At 41.8% G+C, this 20,476-nt stretch overlaps 1 protein-coding gene across 1 annotated transcript in view; it reads left to right on the plus strand.

Annotated features, from left to right (window-relative positions):
* lrrcc1 (leucine rich repeat and coiled-coil centrosomal protein 1) overlaps window positions 1-20,476 on the plus strand; it is a 151,185-nt gene that overhangs the window by 59,420 nt on the left and 71,289 nt on the right. Inside the window, exon 9 of the mRNA XM_080194343.1 lies at window positions 20,141-20,342. Within this exon, the coding sequence (XP_080050469.1) occupies window positions 20,141-20,342 (202 nt within the window). The remainder of the gene's footprint in view (window positions 1-20,140; window positions 20,343-20,476) is intronic.

Genomic DNA, 20,476 nt, shown 5'->3' on the forward strand with positions numbered 1-20,476 from the left:
TGCAGATGTCACCAAGATTGGTGGCGTAGTGGACAGTGAAGAAAATTATCTCCAATTGCAACCGGAATTTGATCAATTCGGCCAATGGGCTGATGAATGACAAGATGGAGTTTAATTTAGATAAATGCGAAGTGATGCATTTTGGTAGATTGAACCAGGCAGCATATACTCAATTAGTGGTGGGGCACTGGGGAGAGTTACAGAACAAAGAGACGTAGGAGTACATGTCTATTGCTCCTTGAAAGTAGAGTCACAGGTGGACAGATTGGTGAAGAAGGCATTCAGCATGCTTGGTTTCATTGGTCAGAACATTGAATACAGGAGTTGGGATGTCTTGTTGAAGTTGTACAAGACATTGGTATAGCCACACATGGAGTACTGTGTACAATTCTGGTCACCCTATTATAGAAAGGATATTATTAAACCAGAAAGAGTGCAGAAAAGATTTACTAGGATGCTACCAGGACTTGATTGTTTGAGTTATAAGGAGAGGCTGGGTAGACTGAGACTTTTTTCTCTGGAGCATAGAAGGTTGAGGGGTGATCTTATAGAGGTCAGGAAGATAATAAGGAGTATAGATCAGCTGGGTAGTCAATATCTTTTTCCAAAGGTAAGGGAGTCTAAAACTCGAAGGCGTAGGTTTAAGGTGAGAGGCGAGAGATACAAAAGTGTCCAGAGGGGCAAGTTTTCCACAAGGTGGTGAGTATTTGGAACAAGCTGCCAGAGGTAGTAGTAGAGGCAGGCACAATTTTGTCCTTTAAAAAGCATTTAGACAGTTACATGGGTAAGATGGGTATAGAGGGATATGGGCCAAACGCGGGCAATTGGGACTAGTTTAATTGTTTTCAAAAAAAAAGGCAGTATGGACAAGTTGGGCTGAAGGGCTTGTTTCCATGCTGTAAACTTCTATGACTCTATGAGGGGCAGGGAATGAAAGATGAGTCAGAGCCATAGAAACCACGGTTGATGGCTGTGGTTTCTTCAAAAGAAATAAGTGATTTGAAAGTATGAAGACATAACTTTGTTTCCACGAGGACTGCATGGTGGTCATTCCTACCACCGTTGCCATGGATAGCTGCATCGTGATTGGCAAATTCAGGTCAAATAGATTTTTCCCTTGTGTTGGTTCTCTCATCACATGCTGCAGACCTAGCCTAGCAGCTGAGAGCTTCAGGATTCAGGCAGTTTAGTCAGCAGTGGTGCTTCTGAGTCAGCTTTGATGATGGATATTGACGTCCTTCATCCAGAGAATTTTAAAATATCTTTCCAGCCCTAAATTTCTGTAATGACTTAAACGGACAATAACAGTGAAAATCCACCATGTTCCTAAAAATAACAGGGAGGCTGAGAGCAAAAAGTGCGAAGGAATTAAGTAAATAGTGGAGCAATGAAAATTGATCAACAAGTTCTGTGAATTCATAATTGTGATACTACTGTGCCTTTAAGAATGATCTTTTACATAAGAACATAAGAAATAGGAGCAGAAGTCGGCCATCTAGCCCTTCGAGCCTGCCCCGCCATTCAATAAGATCATGGCTGATCTGTCATGGCTCAGTTCCACATTCCCGCCCTCTCCCCATAACCCTTAATCCCCTCTCTTATCAAAAACCCATCAACCCGCGTCTTAAAAATATTTAGCGAGGTAGCCTCCACCACTTCAACGGGCAGAGAATTCCAGAGATTCACCACCCTTTGAGTGAAGAAGTTCCTCCTCAACTCTGTTCTAAACTGTCCCCCCTTTATCTTGAGGCTGTGCCCCCTAGTCCTACTGTCTTTTTTGAGCGGGAAGAGTCTCTCCACCTCTATCCTATCCATCCCATTCATCATCTTATACATCTCAATGAGATCTCCCCTCATTCTTCTAAACTCTAACGAGTATAAGCCTAATTTATTCAGCCTCTCCTCATAGCTCAAACCCCTCAACTCCGGCATCAGCCTAGTAAACCTCCTCTGCACTCCCTCCAAGGCCAGAATATCCTTGCGTAAGTACGGCGCCCAAAACTGCACACAGTACTCCAGCTGCGGCCTCACCAATGCCGTATACAGCCGCAGCAAGACCTCCCTACTTTTATATTCAATCCCCCTCGCTATGAAGGCCAGCATCCCATTTGCCTTCCTGACCACCTGCTGCACCTGCAAGCTGGGTTTTTGCGACTCATGCACAAGGACCCTGAGGTCCCTCTGCACTGTCGCCTGCTGCAGTTTTTCGCCATGTAAGTAATAATCCTTCCTACCATTATTCCTACCAAAGTGGACCACCTCACACTTACCAACATTAAATTCCATTTGCCATTTCCTGGCCCATTCGCCCAGCCTATCTAGATCCTTCTGCAGACTCTCCACACCCTCCGCACAATTTGCCTTTCCACCAATCTTGGTGTCATCAGCAAATTTCGACACCCTACACTCGGTTCCCTCCTCCAGATCATCTATATAAATGGTAAATAGCTGAGGCCCCAGCACCGACTCCTGGGGCACTCCACTAGTCACCATCCGCCAATCCGAATAGCACCCATTGACCCCCACTCTCTGCCTCCTATTTGACAACCAGTGCTCTATCCACGCTAACACCATACCCCAAATCCATGTCCCCTGACCTCCTGCAATAACCTCTTGTGAGGTACCTTGTCAAACGCCATCTGAAAATCAAGAAAGACCACATCCACCGGCTCTCCTCTATCCACCGCCCTAGACACATCCTCATAGAACTCCAGTAAATTTGTCAGACACGACTTCCCTTTAACGAAACCGTGCTGCGTCTGCTCTATCAAGCAATTCCTCTCAAGATGCTTTTAAGCATGTCCTCTGGAGTTATAAGCAGATTTTTTTTTATTGTTGCCAACTTGCCTGATTAAATGTCTCTTTATTGCTGCTTAAATGGATTTTTGTTTATTTTAATCTGGACCGAATGCACTCCCTGGGAGTTTATGACCCTCTTTGAATTGTTATGGGAAGATTGATTGACAGATCAGATGGGACAAATTTGATTTGATTTATTATTATCACATGTATTGGTATACAGTGAAAAGTATTGTTTCTTGTGTGCTATATAGACAAAGTATACGGTTCACAGAGATGAAAAGGAAAAAAATGCAGAATATAGTTTTACAGTCATAGTTAGGGTGTAGAGACAGATCAACTTAATATGGAGTAGGCCCATTCAAAAGTCTGATGGCAGCAAGGAAGAAGCTGTTCTTGAGTCGGTTGGTATGTGACCTCAGACTTTTGTATCTTTGTTCCGATGGAAGAAGATAGAAGAGAGTTTGTCCAAGGTGCTTGGGGTCCTTGATTATGCTGGCTGCTTTTCTGAGGTAGCAGGAAATGTAGACAGAGTCAATGGATGGGAGGCTGGTTTGAGTGATGGACTGGGCTTCGTTCACGACCCTTTGTAGTTTCTTGCGGTATTGGATAGAGCAGGAGCCATACCAAGCTGTGAAACAACCAGAAGGGATGCTTTCTAAGGTGTATCTGTAAAGGTTGGTGAGAGTCGTAGCTGACATGCCAAATTTCCTTAGCCTCCTGAGAAAGTAGAGCCAGTTGATTGTTATCTTTCAGTTTGGCTGCTGGTTAGTTAGAAGCTGTGTGGAGTCTAGGTTGACAAGTGTTTGTGTCTATCTCCCTGGCTTTCTTGCCTCTCTGGAGTGAAGATTTTGCTGTCAGTGGATTGCTGGCTAAAAGTTAGTGCAGTAAAAAGTCTGACAACACCAGGTTTTAGTCCAACCTATTTATTTGATAATATACTCACAAGCTTTCGGGGTTAGCCCCTTCGTCAGGTGAATGGAGAGTTCTGGCCTCAGGCAGAGCATATAAAGCACAGACAGTTTAGAGATTACTGATTAGAATGCGAATCCTTACACCTAACCTGCTGTTCAAGACCTGAAGTGGCTGATAATGTGAGTGGAAGGAACACTGATCACAGGTTAAAGAGATGTGTATTGACTCCAGACAATACAGTAAGTGAGGTTTTGCAAACCCAGGCAAGTCACGGGGGTTACAGATAGTGCGACATGAACCCAAGATCCCCGTTGAGACCATCCTCATGTGCGCGGAACTTGGCTATCAGTCTCTGTTCAGCGACTCTGCGCTGTCGTGTGTCGTGAACGCCGCCTTGGAGAATGCTTACCCGAAGGTCAGAGGCTGAATGCCCGTGACCACTGAAGTGTTCGCCAACAGGAAGGGAACAGTCTTGCCTGGTGACTGTCAAGCGATGTTCATTCATCCGTTGTCGTAGCGTCTGCATGGTCTCCCCAATGTACCATACTTCAGGACATCCTTTCTTGCAATGTATCAGGTAGACAATGTTGGCCGAGTTGCAAGAGTATTTACCATGTACCTGGTGGATGGTGTTCTCACGTGTGATGATGGTATCCATGTCGATGATCCGGCATGTCTTGCAGAGGTTGCTGTAGCAGGGTTGTGTGGTATTGTGGTCACTGTTCTCCTGAAGGCTGGGTAGTTTGCTGTGAACAATGGTCTGTTTGAGGTTGTGTGGTTGACTGAAAGCAAGAATTGGGGGTGTGGGGATAGCCCTGGCGAGATGTTCGTCTTCATCAATGATATGTTGAAGACTCCGGAGAAGATGTCGTAGCTTCTCCGCTCCGGGGAAGTACTGGACGATGAAGGGTACTCTGTCCACTGTGTCCTGTGTTTGCCTTCTGAGGAGATCGGTGCGGTTTTTCGCAGGAAGAAAATGTCATCGATGTATCTAGTGTACAGCATCGGTTGAAGATTCTGTGCAGTGAAGAAGTCTTGTTCGAACTTGTGCATGAAGATGTTGGCATATTGAGGTGCAAATTTGGTCCCCATGGCTGTTCCATCATCATACTGAACAGAATGGATTACTGTAAAGAAGTGTACCGACAACTAAACAATGAGGAACACTACAGACAATTACCCACAGATCCGACCAAAGAACACACTCGTAAACTCAACAATCTGATCAAGACCTTTGATCCGGACCTTCAGAGCACCCTCCGTGCTCTCATTCCACGTACTCCCCGCACTGGAGATCTCTACTGCATCCCAAAGATACACAAGGCAAACACACCTGGCCGTCCCATCGTATCGGGCAATGGAACTCTGTGTGAGAACCTCTCCGGCTACGTCGAGGGCATCCTGAAACCCATTGTACAAAGAACCCCCAGCTTTTGTCGCGACACTACGGACTTCCTACTAAAACTCAGCACACACGGAGCAGTTGAACCAGGGACACTCCTCGTCACAATGGATGTCTCAGCGCTCTACACCAACATCCCCCACAACGATGGCATTGCTGCGACTGCCTCAGTACTCAATGCTGACAACTGCCAGTTTCCAGATGCAATTTTACAACTTATCCGCTTTATCCTGGACCATAATGTCTTCACCTTCAACAACCAGTTTTTCATCCAGACACATGGAACAGCCATGGGGACCAAATTTGCACCTCAATATGCCAACATCTTCATGCACAGGTTCGAACAAGACTTCTTCACTGCACAGAATCTTCAACCGATGCTGTACACTAGATACATCGATGACATTTTCTTCCTTTGGCCTCATGGTGAACAATCACTGAAACAACTATATGATGATATCAACAAATTCCACCCCACCATCAGACTCACCATGGGCTATTCCCCAGAATCAGTTGCATTCTTGGACACACGCATCTCCATTAAGGACGGTCACCTCAGCACCTCACTGTACCGCAAGCCCACAGACAATCTCACAATGCTCCACTTCTCCAGTTTCCACCCTAAACATGTTAAAGAAGCCATTCCCTATGGACAAGCCCTCCGTATACACAGGATTTGCTCAGATGAGGTGGATCGTGACAGACACCTCCAGACCCTGAAAGATGCCCTCATAAGAACAGGATATGATGCTCGACTCATAGATCGGCAGTTCCGATGCGCCACAGCGAAAAACCGCACCGATCTCCTCAGAAGGCAAACACAGGACACAGTGGACAGAGTACCCTTCATCGTCCAGTACTTCCCCGGAGCGGAGAAGCTACGACATCTTCTCCGGAGTCTTCAACATATCATTGATGAAGACGAACATCTCGCCAGGGCTATCCCCACACCCCCACTTCTTGCTTTCAGACAACCACACAACCTCAAACAGACCATTGTTCGCAGCAAACTACCCAGCCTTCAGGAGAACAGTGACCACAATACCACACAACCCTGCTACAGCAACCTCTGCAAGACATGCCGGATCATCGACATGGATACCATCATCACACGTGAGAACACCATCCACCAGGTACATGGTAAATACTCTTGCAACTCGGCCAACATTGTCTACCTGATACGTTGCAAGAAAGGATGTCCCGAAGCATGGTACATTGGGGAGACCATGCAGACGCTACGACAACGGATGAATGAACATCGCTTGACAGTCACCAGGCAAGACTGTTCCCTTCCTGTTGGCGAACACTTCAGTGGTCACGGGCATTCAGCCTCTGACCTTCGGGTAAGCATTCTCCAAGGCGGCGTTCACGACACACGACAGCGCAGAGTCGCTGAACAGAGACTGATAGCCAAGTTCCGCACACATGAGGACGGTCTCAACGGGGATCTTGGGTTCATGTCGCACTATCTGTAACCCCCGTGACTTGCCTGGGTTTGCAAAACCTCACTTACTGTACTATCTGGAGACAATACACATCTCTTTAACCTGTGATCAGTGTTCCTTCCACTCACATTATCAGCCACTTCAGGTCTTGAACAGCAGGTTAGGTGTAAGGATTCGCATTCTAATCAGTAATCTCTAAACTGTCTGTGCTTTATATGCTCTGCCTGAGGCCAGAACTCTCCATTCACCTGACGAAGGGGCTAACCCCGAAAGCTTGTGAGTATATTATCAAATAAATAGGTTGGACTAAAACCTGGTGTTGTCAGACTTTTTACTGTGTTTACGCCAGTCCAACGCCGGCATACCCACAACATAAAAGTTAGTGGCCATCAGTAACTCGATCCTTGAGAGATGCTGGGAATTTCCAGGACAGAAAAGCCAGAGTTTCAATTGTCAAACCAAAGGATTAATTTGCAGCAGGTGTTGCAATGCTAGAAAATCCAGCATCATGTGAGTATTCTTTTTTCTGTGCTGGAGGCTAGTTAGGTTGGAACAATGCATTTGGTTGCTAGGGTTCACACAATATCACTTTTTTTCTTGTTTGTAATTGGTAATAATTATTACTAATTTTCTTTCTATATGTTAACTGTATTCTTAATTAAACTTTCTTTGATTAAAAGCTCCCTAGTAAGTCATTTAAATCATACCTGGAGTGAAACATGCTTATCCATGCCAAATTCAAAGTGCAAAACTTATGGTCTAGGCTGGTTTCATAAAATATCTTAGAGTTTCTGACCTGGATTATAACACAATTCATTATGCAACTGTTAATCATAGAATCGCTACAGTGCAGAAGGAGGCCATTCGGTCCATCGAGTCTGTACCGACTACAAACCCAACCAGGTCCTATTTCCATAACCCCTCATTTTTATCTGCTAATCACCCTCATACTAGGATTAACTTAGCATGGCCAATCAACCTAACCTGCGCATCTTTGGATTGTGCAAGGAAACTCGAGCATCTGGAGGAAGCCCACTCAGCCACAGCCACGCAAACTCCACACAGACAATGACCCAAGTTGGGAATTGAACCCAGGTCCCTGGCACTGTGAGGCAGCAGTGCTAACCACTGTGCCACCCTGCTGCCCAAATCCCTCGAATTTGCTGGCCAATTTGACCAATTAATAGATGTATGTATCATTAACATGTTATTTTTTAAGTAAAATTTGGTCCACTGTTTAAAGTTTAAAGATGCAGATATTTGTGAAAATTTGAACGAATTATCTGGTAATCAATTACTCCTCCTTCACTTGGACTAGGACAGTCCTCAGTAATGGCCAACAGACAAATTTAATGTTATCTGCTGCTAAAAAAAAATCCATGTGTTTCCCTCCATATTTGATTATTGCATTACTCTTCTAGCAAGGCTCAAATCTTCCAAACTTTATAAACTTGAACTTGTCCAAAGCTCTGCTGCTGGTTACTTAATCTGCACCAAATCTCATTCATTCATCACCATCGTGCTGTTTAACCTACATTTGTGCCTTTTTCATTGTTTCATGGGATTTGGATGTAATTTTTAAGGCCAACATTGCCCTTGAGGTGAATGGCTTGTTCAGCCATTTAGAGGGCGGTTAAGAATCAATCACATTACTCTGGGTCTGGAGTCACATGTAGGCCAGATTGGGTAAAGATGACAGATTTGTAAAGGCATTAGTGAACCAGATGGATTTTTGTGTCAATCATTGATAAATTCATGGCCAGTGTTACCGAGACAGGCATTATAGATTTATTGGTTGAATTTAAATTCTACCAGTTGCCACTGCGGGAGTTGAACCCATGTGCCCAAAACATTCGCCTGGGCCTTTGGATTACTGGTTCATTGACATTACTACAATGCACCTATCTCTCCCAAACTCTACCAACATCTCAGTTTAAAAAATCTTATTTATTTGTTCAAATCCCTCCATTTTTCATGGAATGTGAGCATCACTGGAAAGACCAGCATTTATTGGCTATCCTTAATTGCCCTTGAACTAAGGTGGCATATTAGGCCAATTCACAGGGCAGTTAAGAGTCAACCACAATGGCCCTGCTATTCCTATCTATCTCTGTGACTTTAGACCTTCAGAACCCCACAAACCCTGCAACTCTGGACTCTTGGTCATCCCCCACACCTTTCACTGTGATGTTGGTGGCTGTGCCTTCAGTCATTTAAACCCTAAGATCGACAGATCCTTTTCTTTAACCTCTCTACTTGTCTCTTCATTTAGGATTTACTTTAAACCTATTTGACCAAGCTTTTATTCATCTGTCCTAATATCTCCTCCTTTAGCTTAATATCTGTTTTTTTCTTTGATTACACCACTGTTCAACGCCTTTAGATGTTTTACTATATTAAGGATGCTATATAAATTTAAGTTATTTGCTCTGAGGAAAAGGAAACAACATGATCTGTTCACACAGTTTTGATGTGCCACACTGCCTTGGCATGTTGTGTCTTTTTGCCTTTTCATAAAGTTCTAAAGATAATCCATCTTCATGAGAAAACATTTGATTTTTTTGTTTCCTCTGTCTTTTTCAGCTGTCTTCATCAATTCCCAACAGCATGTGATGAAGCAGATAACGCTGTAGGCAGATAATCATTGGGTAGTCTATTGCCAATGTTTCATAGATTATTCAGAGATTAAAGATAGACAGTATCCAATAATACTCTGTCTTACAGCTGTAATCATAAGCTATCTTACAGTGACTTTAATCGATTTTGTAATCAAATGTTAAAAATTCAATTTCCTTTGTTTGGAATTTACTTTTGAATGACAATATTTTAAAACAGTTTTCTAAACTAACTTTTGCTGTAGTTTTTTTTAATCATTCCTGGGATGTGGACACAACTGGCTAAGTCAGCATTTATTATCCTTGAGAAGGTGGTAGTGAGGTGCTTCCTTGAACCACTGCAGTATATGTGTTGTAGCAACACCCACAGTGCTATTAGGAAAGGAGTTCCAGGAATTTGATATAGTGACAGCAAAAGAACAGCAACATGGTTCCAAGTTAGTCTGGTGTGTGTCTTGAAGGGGAACTTGCAGGTGGTGATGTTCTTATGCATCTTCTGCTCTTGTCCTTGTAAGTGGTGGAGGTCACAGGTTTGGAAGATGTTGTCAAAGAAGCCTTGGTGAGTTACCACATTGCATGTTGTAGATTGTACATACTGCTGCCACTGCATTGGTGGTGGAAGAAGTGGATGTTTAAAGTGGTGGACGGGGTGCCAGTTAAGCAGACTGCTTTATCCTGGATGGTGTTGAGCTTCTTAAAGGTTATTGGACCTCCACTCATCCAGGCAAGTGCTAAGTATTCCATCACACTTTTGACTTGAGCCTTGTAGATGATGGACAGGGTTTGAGGAGTCAGGAAGTGAGTTACTCTGTGCAGAACTTTTGATCTGCTCTTGTAGCCACAACATTTATGTGGCTAGTCCAGTTCAGTTTCTGATCAGTCGTAGACCCTGTGCCCCCAAGGATGTTGATAGTTGGGGATTCAGTGATAGTAATGTCATTGAATGTCAAGGGGAGATAATTAAATTCTCTCTTGTGGAGATGGTTATTGCCTGGCACTTCTGGCACAAATGTTACCTGTCGCTTGTCAGGCTCAGTCTGAATATTGTCCAGGTCTTGGTGCGTGCAGACGTGGATTGCTTCAATACCGGCGCAGTTGTAAATGGTGCTGAATGTTATGCAATCATTAGCAAACATCCCCACTTCTGACCTTATGATGGGGGGAAGATCATTGAGGAAGCAGCTGAAGGTGGTTGGGTCTAGGAACTACCATGAGGAACTCCTGCAGATTGTGTCCTGGGACTGAGATAATTAACCTTCAAAAATCATAACCATCTTCCTTTGTGTGGCCTGAGTCCAGCCAGTATTGAGTTTTAAATGTGCTGCTGACTTTGAGAAGGAAACATGTGTTGTCTCTATCTGACCCATTTTCTTCCCCACGAAAATGGTGTATCTCCGGTTCAAAGGCAGAACAGTCAGGGCTCCAACGCTATTTTGGATAATGCACAGCACCAATCCCACTGCCCAAAATTCAGGAATAAAGGGTTTGGAGCAACTGTATGACAAGTGAAAATGCAACTACCAAAGAAGATTGAGCAGGCTGGGCTTCTCTGAGAATGAGAGAATCCAACAGTTGTTCAGAATTATGGATAAATTATGAATACCAATAGAGTGGATATGAGAAGACATCCCACTTGTAACAATAAAATAAGAGCAATTAAATATAAGACAGCATATTGAATAAATAATTTAGATTTTTTTTATATATATAGTGAATAGAGAGAATGTACAACTTGTTGACATGCCAACTGATTGAAACAGGTAGCTTTGACTTATTTAAAGGGAGATAAAATGCGTACGTAAGAGAGAATGGAATAGGGGGATGTGGGCGAGGGAGAGGTAAAGTTTATTTGAATGGAAAGAAGCCAATTTGGAGTATAAACACTGGCATGAAATGTATTGTTTCTGTGCTACCTGTTCTATGAAATTCAATGTTACTTAATGAGTGGTGAAGATCTGGGAAAAGGAAGGCTGAATGTAAATGTCAAAATGAGACCAATGGCACTGAACAGAATTGATGCTCCCTGGTCAAATAGTACCTGATCAAGAGATCTGAGTACTGTATTTGGTTTTTATTAATACGGTTGCTGAAATTCTAGCAGTGGATTAAAACTGAGCTCAAGTTATCTTTGTATTGTTGCAGGTAAAAGATGAAGATATTTTGTGTTGTAAATTAAACTGCAACAATGCTTTTTAAAAAAATGGAGTTGCATATTGATGTATGCTTTGCTGAGACTGTAAATCCTCTATTAATCAGAAGTCAAGTCATTAAGATTGCAGTTAGTAAATTGGCTAATGCAACCCAGTGCTGTTTTTGAAGAAAGTTTGTATCAGATAATATTTATTTCCATTTCCATATTTCTGTCGTTTCAGCAAATCTGTTCACTCTATTTTGTGTGAAACCCATCAGAAATATTTAGAGGCTCAATCTGAACTGCTGAACAAACTTTTTCATCTTTAGTCTTTGCAGTTAAGATCTATTCATTACCTTATATGCTGAATGCTAATTATATGTTATTAAAATGCAAAGAGTTGAACTTATTAAAATACTTATCTTGACTAGATATGAACTAGGCAGAAAATAATTTTCTTCTGATGTGGATTTATTATATTTTGATTCATTTTCATTTTGAAGCTGATAATGGTTCTATTTTATACAAATCAGAATCACTTTTTCTGTATTAAAACAATAGATGCATCCCACAGATTAAAAATTCATACATCTAAACAAAGTAATCACTATTGAACTATGCCGAATTAAGTTTTTAATTTTTTAAAATTCATACATGCGATGTGAGCATCACTCACTAGGTCACTGTTTATTGTCCATTTCTAATTGCCCTTGAGAAGGTGGTGGTGAGCTATCTTTGTAGTCCACGTTGTGTAGATGGACCCACAATATTGTTAGGATGAGAATTCCAGGATTTTGACCCAGTGACCATGAAGGAACATCGATATACTTCCAAGTCGTGATGGTGTGTCGTTTGGAGGAGAACTACCAAGTGGTGCTGTTCTCATGTGTTTGCTGCCTTATCCTTCTAAATGGTAGAGGTTGCGGGTTTTGGATGGTGCTGTTGAAGGAGCCTTGATGAGTTGCTGCAGTGCACGTTTTAGATGGTGCACACTGCTGCTACTGTGCATCAGTGGTGAAGGGAGTGCATATTTGTGGATGGGGTGGTAATAAACTTCTGCTTTGTTGTAGACGGTGTTGAGTTTCTTGTGTGTTCTTGTAGTTGTACTCATCCAGGCAACGAATCTTGTAGTTGAGATATCCAGTATGTTTTCTGTCTTCCTTTTGTAAGAGTGGACATTGATGCACCAATTGTAGGCTAAGGTGATGTATACACAGCGCTCCGTCTGCAGCTGCATTAGGCAAAGAGCATTTTCTGTGCAAATTTTATTTGCTTCATATTTCTCCTGTTATGGATGGGTGTGGAAGGAGAGTTCATTGAGATACTCATTGGTACATTGCTGGGGGAATTTTACACAGTTGATGCAAAGACGCATGAAAACCTAGGTTTCAGAAAAACAAAGTAGCAAGCAAAGAATCAGCAGAAAAATTAAGAATTGAAGCAACTTCCCTTGGTCTTTTAAATATCTATCACTGCACCCTGTTCTCAACAACGTTGGATGCCTGTTTTTGAAATGGACATGCTTTAAACTTGATGACCTGAATTTTCAAAGGCTCAGAAATGGTTTGCAGGACAAACATGCTCTTTGATATGTATGTGACCATAATATGATAAAGTTCTTTGTCAAGGTAGATAATTGTGTAGTTGATTCTGAGACCAGGATCCTGAATCTCAGTAAAGGTAACTATGATGGTATGAGGCATGAATTGGCCATGATGGATTGGGAAACTGAAAGGGAAGACAATGGATGGGCAATGGCAGGCATTTAAAGAGTGTATAGATGAACTCAGCTATTTACCATTTATATAGATGATCTGGAGGAGGGAACCGAGTGTATGGTGTCGAAATTTGCTGATGACACCAAGATTGGTGGAACGGCAAATTGCGCGGAGGGTGTGGAGAGTCCACAGAAGGATCTAGATAGGCTGGGCGAATGGGCCAGGAACTGGCAAATGGAATTTAATGTTGGCAAGTGTGAGGTGGTCCACTTTGGTAGGAATAATGGTAGGAAGGACTATTACTTACGGGGCGAAAAACTTCAGCAGGCGACGGTGCAGAGGGACCTTGGGGTCCTTGTGCACGAGTCGCAAAAACCCAGCCTGCAGGTGCAGCAGGTGGTCAGGAAGGCTGATGGGATGCTGGCCTTCATAGCGAGGGGGATTGAATATAAAAGTAGGGAGGTCTTGCTGCAGCTGTATAGGGCATTGGTGAGGCCGCAGCTGGAGTACTGTGTGCAGTTTTGGTCGCCGTACTTACGCAAGGATATTTTGGCCTTGGAGGGAGTGCAGAGGAGGTTTACTAGGCTGATGCCGGAGTTGAGGGGGTTGAGCTATGAGGAGAATAAACTAGGCTTGTACTCGTTAGAGTTTAGAAGAATGAGGGGAGATCTCATTGAGACGTATAAAATGATGAATGGGATGGATAGGATAGAGGTGGAGAGGCTCTTCCCGCTCAGAAAGGACAGTAGGACTAGGGGTCACAGCCTCAAGATAAAGGGGGGGCGGTTTAGAACGGAGTTGAGGAGGAACTTCTTCACTCAAAGGGTGGTGAATCTCTGGAATTATCTGCCCGTTGAGGTGGTGGAGGCTGCGTCGCTAAATATTTTTAAGACGCGGGTTGATAGGTTTTTGATAAGCGAGAGGATTAAGGGTTATGGGGAGAGGGCGGGAATGTGGAACTGAGCCACGACAGATCAGCCATGATCTTATTGAATGGCGGGGCAGGCTCGAAGGGCTGGATGGCCTACTCCTGCTCCTATTTCTTATGTTCTTATGTAACTCCAGAAGTTGTTTATTCCTGGTTTGGTGTAGGAGTGGTAAGGGAATTGTGGCAAAACCATGGCTTACAAAGAAAATTAGAGAGATTTCAGATTCAAGGAACAAGCATACAAATTGGCAAGAAAAAGCAATAGGCCTGAAGATTGGGAGCACTTTAAAATGCAGCAAAGGAGGACTGAGGGATTGATAAGGAAGGGAAAAATCAAGTATGAAAGTAAGTTAGTGGGGAACATAAAAACTGATAATAAAAGTTTCTATAAATATATAAAGAGAAAAAGATGGACAAAAATAAATGTAGGCCCCTTACAGTCAGAAGCAAGAGAATTCGTCAGGAAGAATAAAGAAATGGCTGAGGAATTAAATTTGTATTTTATTCATGTCTTCCTTTGCGAACACTCAAGCAGTGTATCAGTAGTGCTGAGAGAAAAATATTTTACTGAGAAGCTGAAGGAAATCAGCATTAGTAGACTAGCTTTAGGGAAATTGATGAGATTGAAGGTGGATAAATTTCCGGGTTCTGATAACCTTCATCCAAAGTACTTAAAGAAGTGGCCCTGGAAACAGTAGAACCAGTGATAGTTATTTCCCAAAATTCTTTGGATACTGGAATAGTTCCTACAGATTTGAGGGCAGTAATATAAACCCGCTTTTCAAAAAGGGCAGTAAAGAGAAAACAGGGAATAAAGGCCAGTGAGCCTAACTTCAGTACTGGGGAAGTTGCTAGAGTCTATTGTCAAGGATTTCATAATTCAGCATTTGGAAGGCAGTGATATAATCAGACAAGGTCAGCATGGATTTACAAAAGGGAAATAATGATTGACGAATCTATTGGAATTTTTGAGGATGTAATTAGTAAAGTTGACCGAAGAGAACCAGTGCATGTGGTTTATTTAGACTTCCAGAAGGCTTCCAACAAGATCTCACATAACAGGCTACTATGTAAAGTTAAAGCACATGGGATTGCAGGTAATGTCTTGAGATGGATAGAAAGCTAATTAGCAGATAGGAAGCAAAGAGTTGGCATAAACAGATCTTTTTCTGATTCGCAGTCAGTGACTAGTGGAGTTCCGCAGGGATCTGTGCTAGGACCCCAACTGTTCATGTTATATATTAATGATTTGGAAGAGGAAACTGAATTTAATATCTCCAAATTTACAGGTGATACAAAATTGGATGGAAGGGTGAGCTGTGAAGAGGATGCAAAGATGCTTCATTGTGATTGGGACAGGCTGTGTGCATGGGCATCTGCATGGTAGTTGCAGTATAATGTGGATAAGTGTGAGGTTATCCACTTCGGTAGCAACAATAGGATAACAGATTATTAAATGGGTGTAAATTGAGAGAGGTGGACTCTCAGTGAGACCTTGGAGTCCTCATGCATCAGTTGCTGAAAGTAAGCGTGCAGGTACAGCAGGCAGTAAAGAAGGCAACTGGTATGTTGGCCTTCATAACTAGAGGATTTGAATAAAGGGATAGGGATTTTTTTTTTGAGTTGTATAAAGCATTGATGAGGTCACATCTGGAGCATTTTGTGCAGTTTTGATGTTCTTATCTGAGGAAGGATGTCCTTGCTCTACAGGGAGTACAGTGAAGGTTTACCAGGCCTGCGATGGCAGGTCTGTCACATGAGGAGAGCCTAAATCGGTTAGATTATATTCACTGGAGTTTAGAAGAGTGAGAGGGGATCTCATAGAAACTTATAGAATTCTAAAGGATTAGACAAGGTAGATTCAGAAAGAATGTTCCCAATGGTGAGGGAGCCCAGAACTAGGAGTCATAATTTGAGGATAAGGGATAAACATTTCTGAACTGAGGTGAGGAGAAATTTCTTCATCCAGTGGGTGGTGAAGGTGGAATTCACTACCACAGAATGTAGGTGAGGTCAAAACGTTGTGAAATTTCAAGAAGAAATTAGATATAGCTCTTGGAGCTAAAGCGATTAAGGGATATGGGATGGAAGGGGATTCAGGATGTTGAATTCGATGATCAGCCATGATCAAAATGAATGGTGGATCAGGCTCGAAATGCCAAATGCCTCCTCCTGCTTCTAGTTTCTATGTGTAATAAACTGCCTGTCTGTATGGAAAGAGAACTGGTCCCACTCCCTGAAAATGCAATTACAATGCAAAGTGGGCTGAGATCCAGTAGACAAAACTCTTTGTTTTCTGCCAACAGTTGTTTGGTTCACAGTACAAAACTAAGAGAACGGTAGCAGAAATTCAGATGAGAATCTGCCAAACTATTTTCCTAGCTATCTAGTTTCCTCCCACATTGTTGTGTTATATTTAATAGGTCATTTCTGCCCCCGTTACCTCTGGTGTTACCAAGGATTCTGTTGCTTTGTTTTAGTGACTACCTCCACTTGTCACCCAAACCTATTAATAGCTAATCACTATTTTCATTTTTCTCACAGTACATTGGATGAACTATCCTTTCGTAGAACATAGAAAATCTTTCTTGTTTTGATTCCTTAAAGGTGCTGCATGAGCAACTCCTGTTTATTTTATCCTTAGTTTTTTTTATCTGTTAATGTGTCTATGGATTGTTAAGTGAAGCATAAAGACCAAACTTCTCCAAGATTTGATTGCATTATTGCTCCCATATCTGTTGAGGCTGCTCTGACGTACAAAGTTTATTAGTGCCAGAAGTAAGTTTACATTAAAATTGCAATGAAATTTCTGTGCAAACCCCCTACTCGCCACGCTCCAGCGCCTATTTGGGTACACCGAGGGAGAATTTAGTATTAACCTCCCTTCAAGAGCTTTGAGCTGAAAAAAACAGCATCACATCAGACTTCAGTTTTGTGGGAATTTTCATTTGGCAACCTTGTTTCCTACAATCAAGAAACTGCTCTTTTTGAAGATTGATTTGTGGAGAGTTGCATGATCTAGAATTTTAAATTACACTATTTTCAGTAATCTTAATTTTAGAATAAACAGGGTATTTCATAAAACTTGCTTCAACAACAAACCAGTCAGGAAGGCACTGAAAGACAAATATGAAAGGTTTGTGGAGCAGTTCATAATGGATCAATCACCTGTTATAATAATGGTTTCATGTATAAATAGTAAGTCTTCCCACTCACTCCAGTTGTTCAATGCATTTGTCAAACAGAATCTTTCACAATTCACAATGCAGGTTGGCTTTTTCCTTCAGCAGTGCACACTTATGTCATTGATAATTCCAAAAATTATCCAGTAGCTTGGAAAACCATTTGTTTGTCTTGGATGTCCTGCTTTTAGCCAAATGATTACTTTGCAGTTGAGTAATTATCAAAACTTGAAGTTAAAATTCATAATTTAGATACAGAGTAAATGGAAGTAAATCACATTTCTGGCCGAACACTTTGTATGCAATTCAATCATGAAATTCATATGAAAGTGGTTTGAAGGTTTATCTGGTCAGAGCTGTAACATGAAGGAAGACAAATTTATGGTTACACAATGTAAAATTTTGCTCCAGGAAGAGCATTGTTACTTTAAAAGAATCCCTTGGAAGAACTGATGGGCTTGACATTTCAGACAGCATACCTGCCGATCATCCGGAGGAACGACTGGAACAGGTGAGAGGTAGTCCTGTATAGTGAAGACTGGGAATGTGGATAAGACCTTCCTGCTGATTACTCAGGCTGTTGTGTTTGCAATAGGTCAGTACGTGCTAACATTTTTGCTCTGACTGGTTTACTGTGTAGAATGGATGGTCATGTGTTTCTTGAGTAAGGGTAGCCACTGATGAGAAAGCTCTTATCTTGGGGGCGGTGTGGTGTTGGTAGATCACCACAGCCCTGATATGTCTTGTGTGCTGGTGTATGATGGACAAGAAGTTTAGAATTGGACTATTGGATGTAGTGGTTTTTAAGTTGAGAGTATGTTTGACAATAGTGGACATCTTTCATTCACTACTGTGTTTGAAATTGATTTCATGTAGGTTTCCTGTCCTGCAATGCCATATTAAAAACTTGCATCCTTATTTACATACCACTCCATAGCCTTGCTTAACACTACCTCAGCAGCCTCCTCTAGCTATTTGCTCAATTCCATTAACTGTGCTCCATTGGTCTCTATGCATTGTTATCTTCCTTGAACATCCTGTTCTGCCTTCACATGTTTCAGTCTTCCCTTTGGAACTTCATCCCTCAATCACTCTTGCCTTAAACTTGCTCTTCCTGCTTTCTAAAGCTTCCTTAAGAACATAACCTTTTGACCATGCATCTTTCCTAATGTTTCTCTTATCCTTGCCAACAGGTCTTCTTTTTTTTATTCATTCATAGAGAGTGCAGGCCACTGTCAAGTGAACATTTGTTGCTGATTCCTAACGGCCCTTGAACTGAGTGGCACACTACACCATTTCAGAGGGCAGTTAATAGGCAACCACATTATTTTGGCCTGGAGTCACATGTAGACCAGAGCAGGTAAAGATGGTAGTCTTCCCCAATGGGCATTAGTGAACCAGATGGGTTTTACAACGTGGTGATAACTACAAAGAACAACAAAGAGGATAAAGGAAATTACAGCTCAGGAGCAGGCTCTTTGGCTTTCCAAACCTGCACCGACTATGCTGCCTGACTGAACTAAAACTCCCTAGCCTCCCAGAGACTATATCCCTCTATCCCCATCCTATTCATGTATTTGTCCAGACACCCCTTAAAACTCACTATCATATCTGCTTCAACTATCTCCCCCGGCAGTGAGTTCCAGGCACCCATCACCCTCATGCATATCCTTTAAACCTTGCCCCTCACACCTTAAACCGATGCCCCCTAGTAATTGACTCTTCCACCTTGGGAAAAAAGCTCTGACTATCCATTCTGTCTATGCCCCTCATAATCTTCTAGACTTCTATCAGGTCGTCCCTGAACCTCCATCATTCCAGTGAGAACAAACCAAGTTTTCCCAACCTCTCCTCATAGCTAATTCTCTCCATACCAGGCAACATCCTGGTAAATCTTTTCTGTACCGTCTCCGAAGTCTTCACATCTTTCTGGTAGTGTGGCGACCAGAATTGAACACTATATTCCAAGTGAGGTCTAACTAAGGTCCTATAAAGCTGCATGACTTGCCAATTTTTAAACTCAATGCCCTGGCCGATTTTTGTTTGTAATATATGTAAACTGACATGGTTACCATTCCTGAGACTAGCTTCATATTCCAGATGTATGAACTGAATTCAAATTCCACCAGTTGCTATTGTGAGATTTGAATCCATGTCCCCAGAAATTTAGCCTGGGTCTCTGGATTACTAGTCCAGTGGTATTATCACCAAACCACCATCTGTGTTCAATACCATTATATGAATGCAAATTGTTGTTGTTGTTTAAATAATTAAGCTATATCTTGCATTTAAAGCTTATTATTCTTTTTCCAGTTGCCGTTTTTATTGAGGACCACTTTCACTACTAGAGAAGGAAATTTTCCAATCCCTGAAATGCTGTTGTATGTTTAAATACAAATTTAGGTTTCCTTTTCCTCATAGCCCTTAATGAAAAACATTTGATGAATCTCAATGGGGATCCCACTACTAATAAACAGAGCAATTTAATTTTGCAGCATTGACTTCAGTTGTGGATATTTAACATGTTCTTTTTTGTTTGAAGTAGCTCAGATAAGTTAGATTATACCTTCTCCCTATTAGAAGTGAGTTGCTGATAACACATACTCAATCTTACAGCTAATAAGTAGACCACACTCTTTAAACATCGATGAGTTTTTTAAAAATTGGAATGAATTGTTGGATGTTCATTTTCATAGATATTAAGTTGTATTCTGTATCTTCAATTTATTTTGAATGAAAATGTTAGATTAATAATAAGAAGAAACTGATAAACTAAGCAGCATACATATAAAATCACCAGTATGAACTTGACTAGAGGGAATAGGATAAATGTTATTACACAGAAATTGTAAAAAGAAAACTTTGAAAGAGTATTGGGGAAAAGCAAGTGAATAGGACTAAATGCACAGTTCTTTTCGTGAACCATTGCACATCTGACGTGCTGAATGTCTACCTTTATTGCAAAATGTTATGAAATTGTAACACAATGATTGATTTTGTCTCAGGGACAAACAACCTTGCATACGAAAACTAAAATCCTCAAACAACCAACCCAGAGGTGAAGAATTCTCTAGCAGTTCACCTGTAGAATCTGCTGAGCTTCAGGTGGTGGGACGCACCCCCAGGAACATGTCAATAATACAAAAAGCTCAACACAAATCACTAGCCAGCCAAAAAACAAGTGTGACTGAGGAGTCTACATATCGGGTAATAACTTTAATTTTTTTTTCATTGATTCATGAATAACTAACAATGTACATTGTTCAAGAGGACTTGATTTTGGGCGAGCTGTCATGAAAAAAGATTTTTGTTGATTACACAGCAGCACTGAGTACTGCTAA

This window comes from Carcharhinus amblyrhynchos, chromosome 8 (assembly GCF_965287045.1).
Source record: "Carcharhinus amblyrhynchos chromosome 8, sCarAmb.v2.hapA, whole genome shotgun sequence".
Classification (NCBI taxonomy): domain Eukaryota; kingdom Metazoa; phylum Chordata; class Chondrichthyes; order Carcharhiniformes; family Carcharhinidae; genus Carcharhinus; species Carcharhinus amblyrhynchos.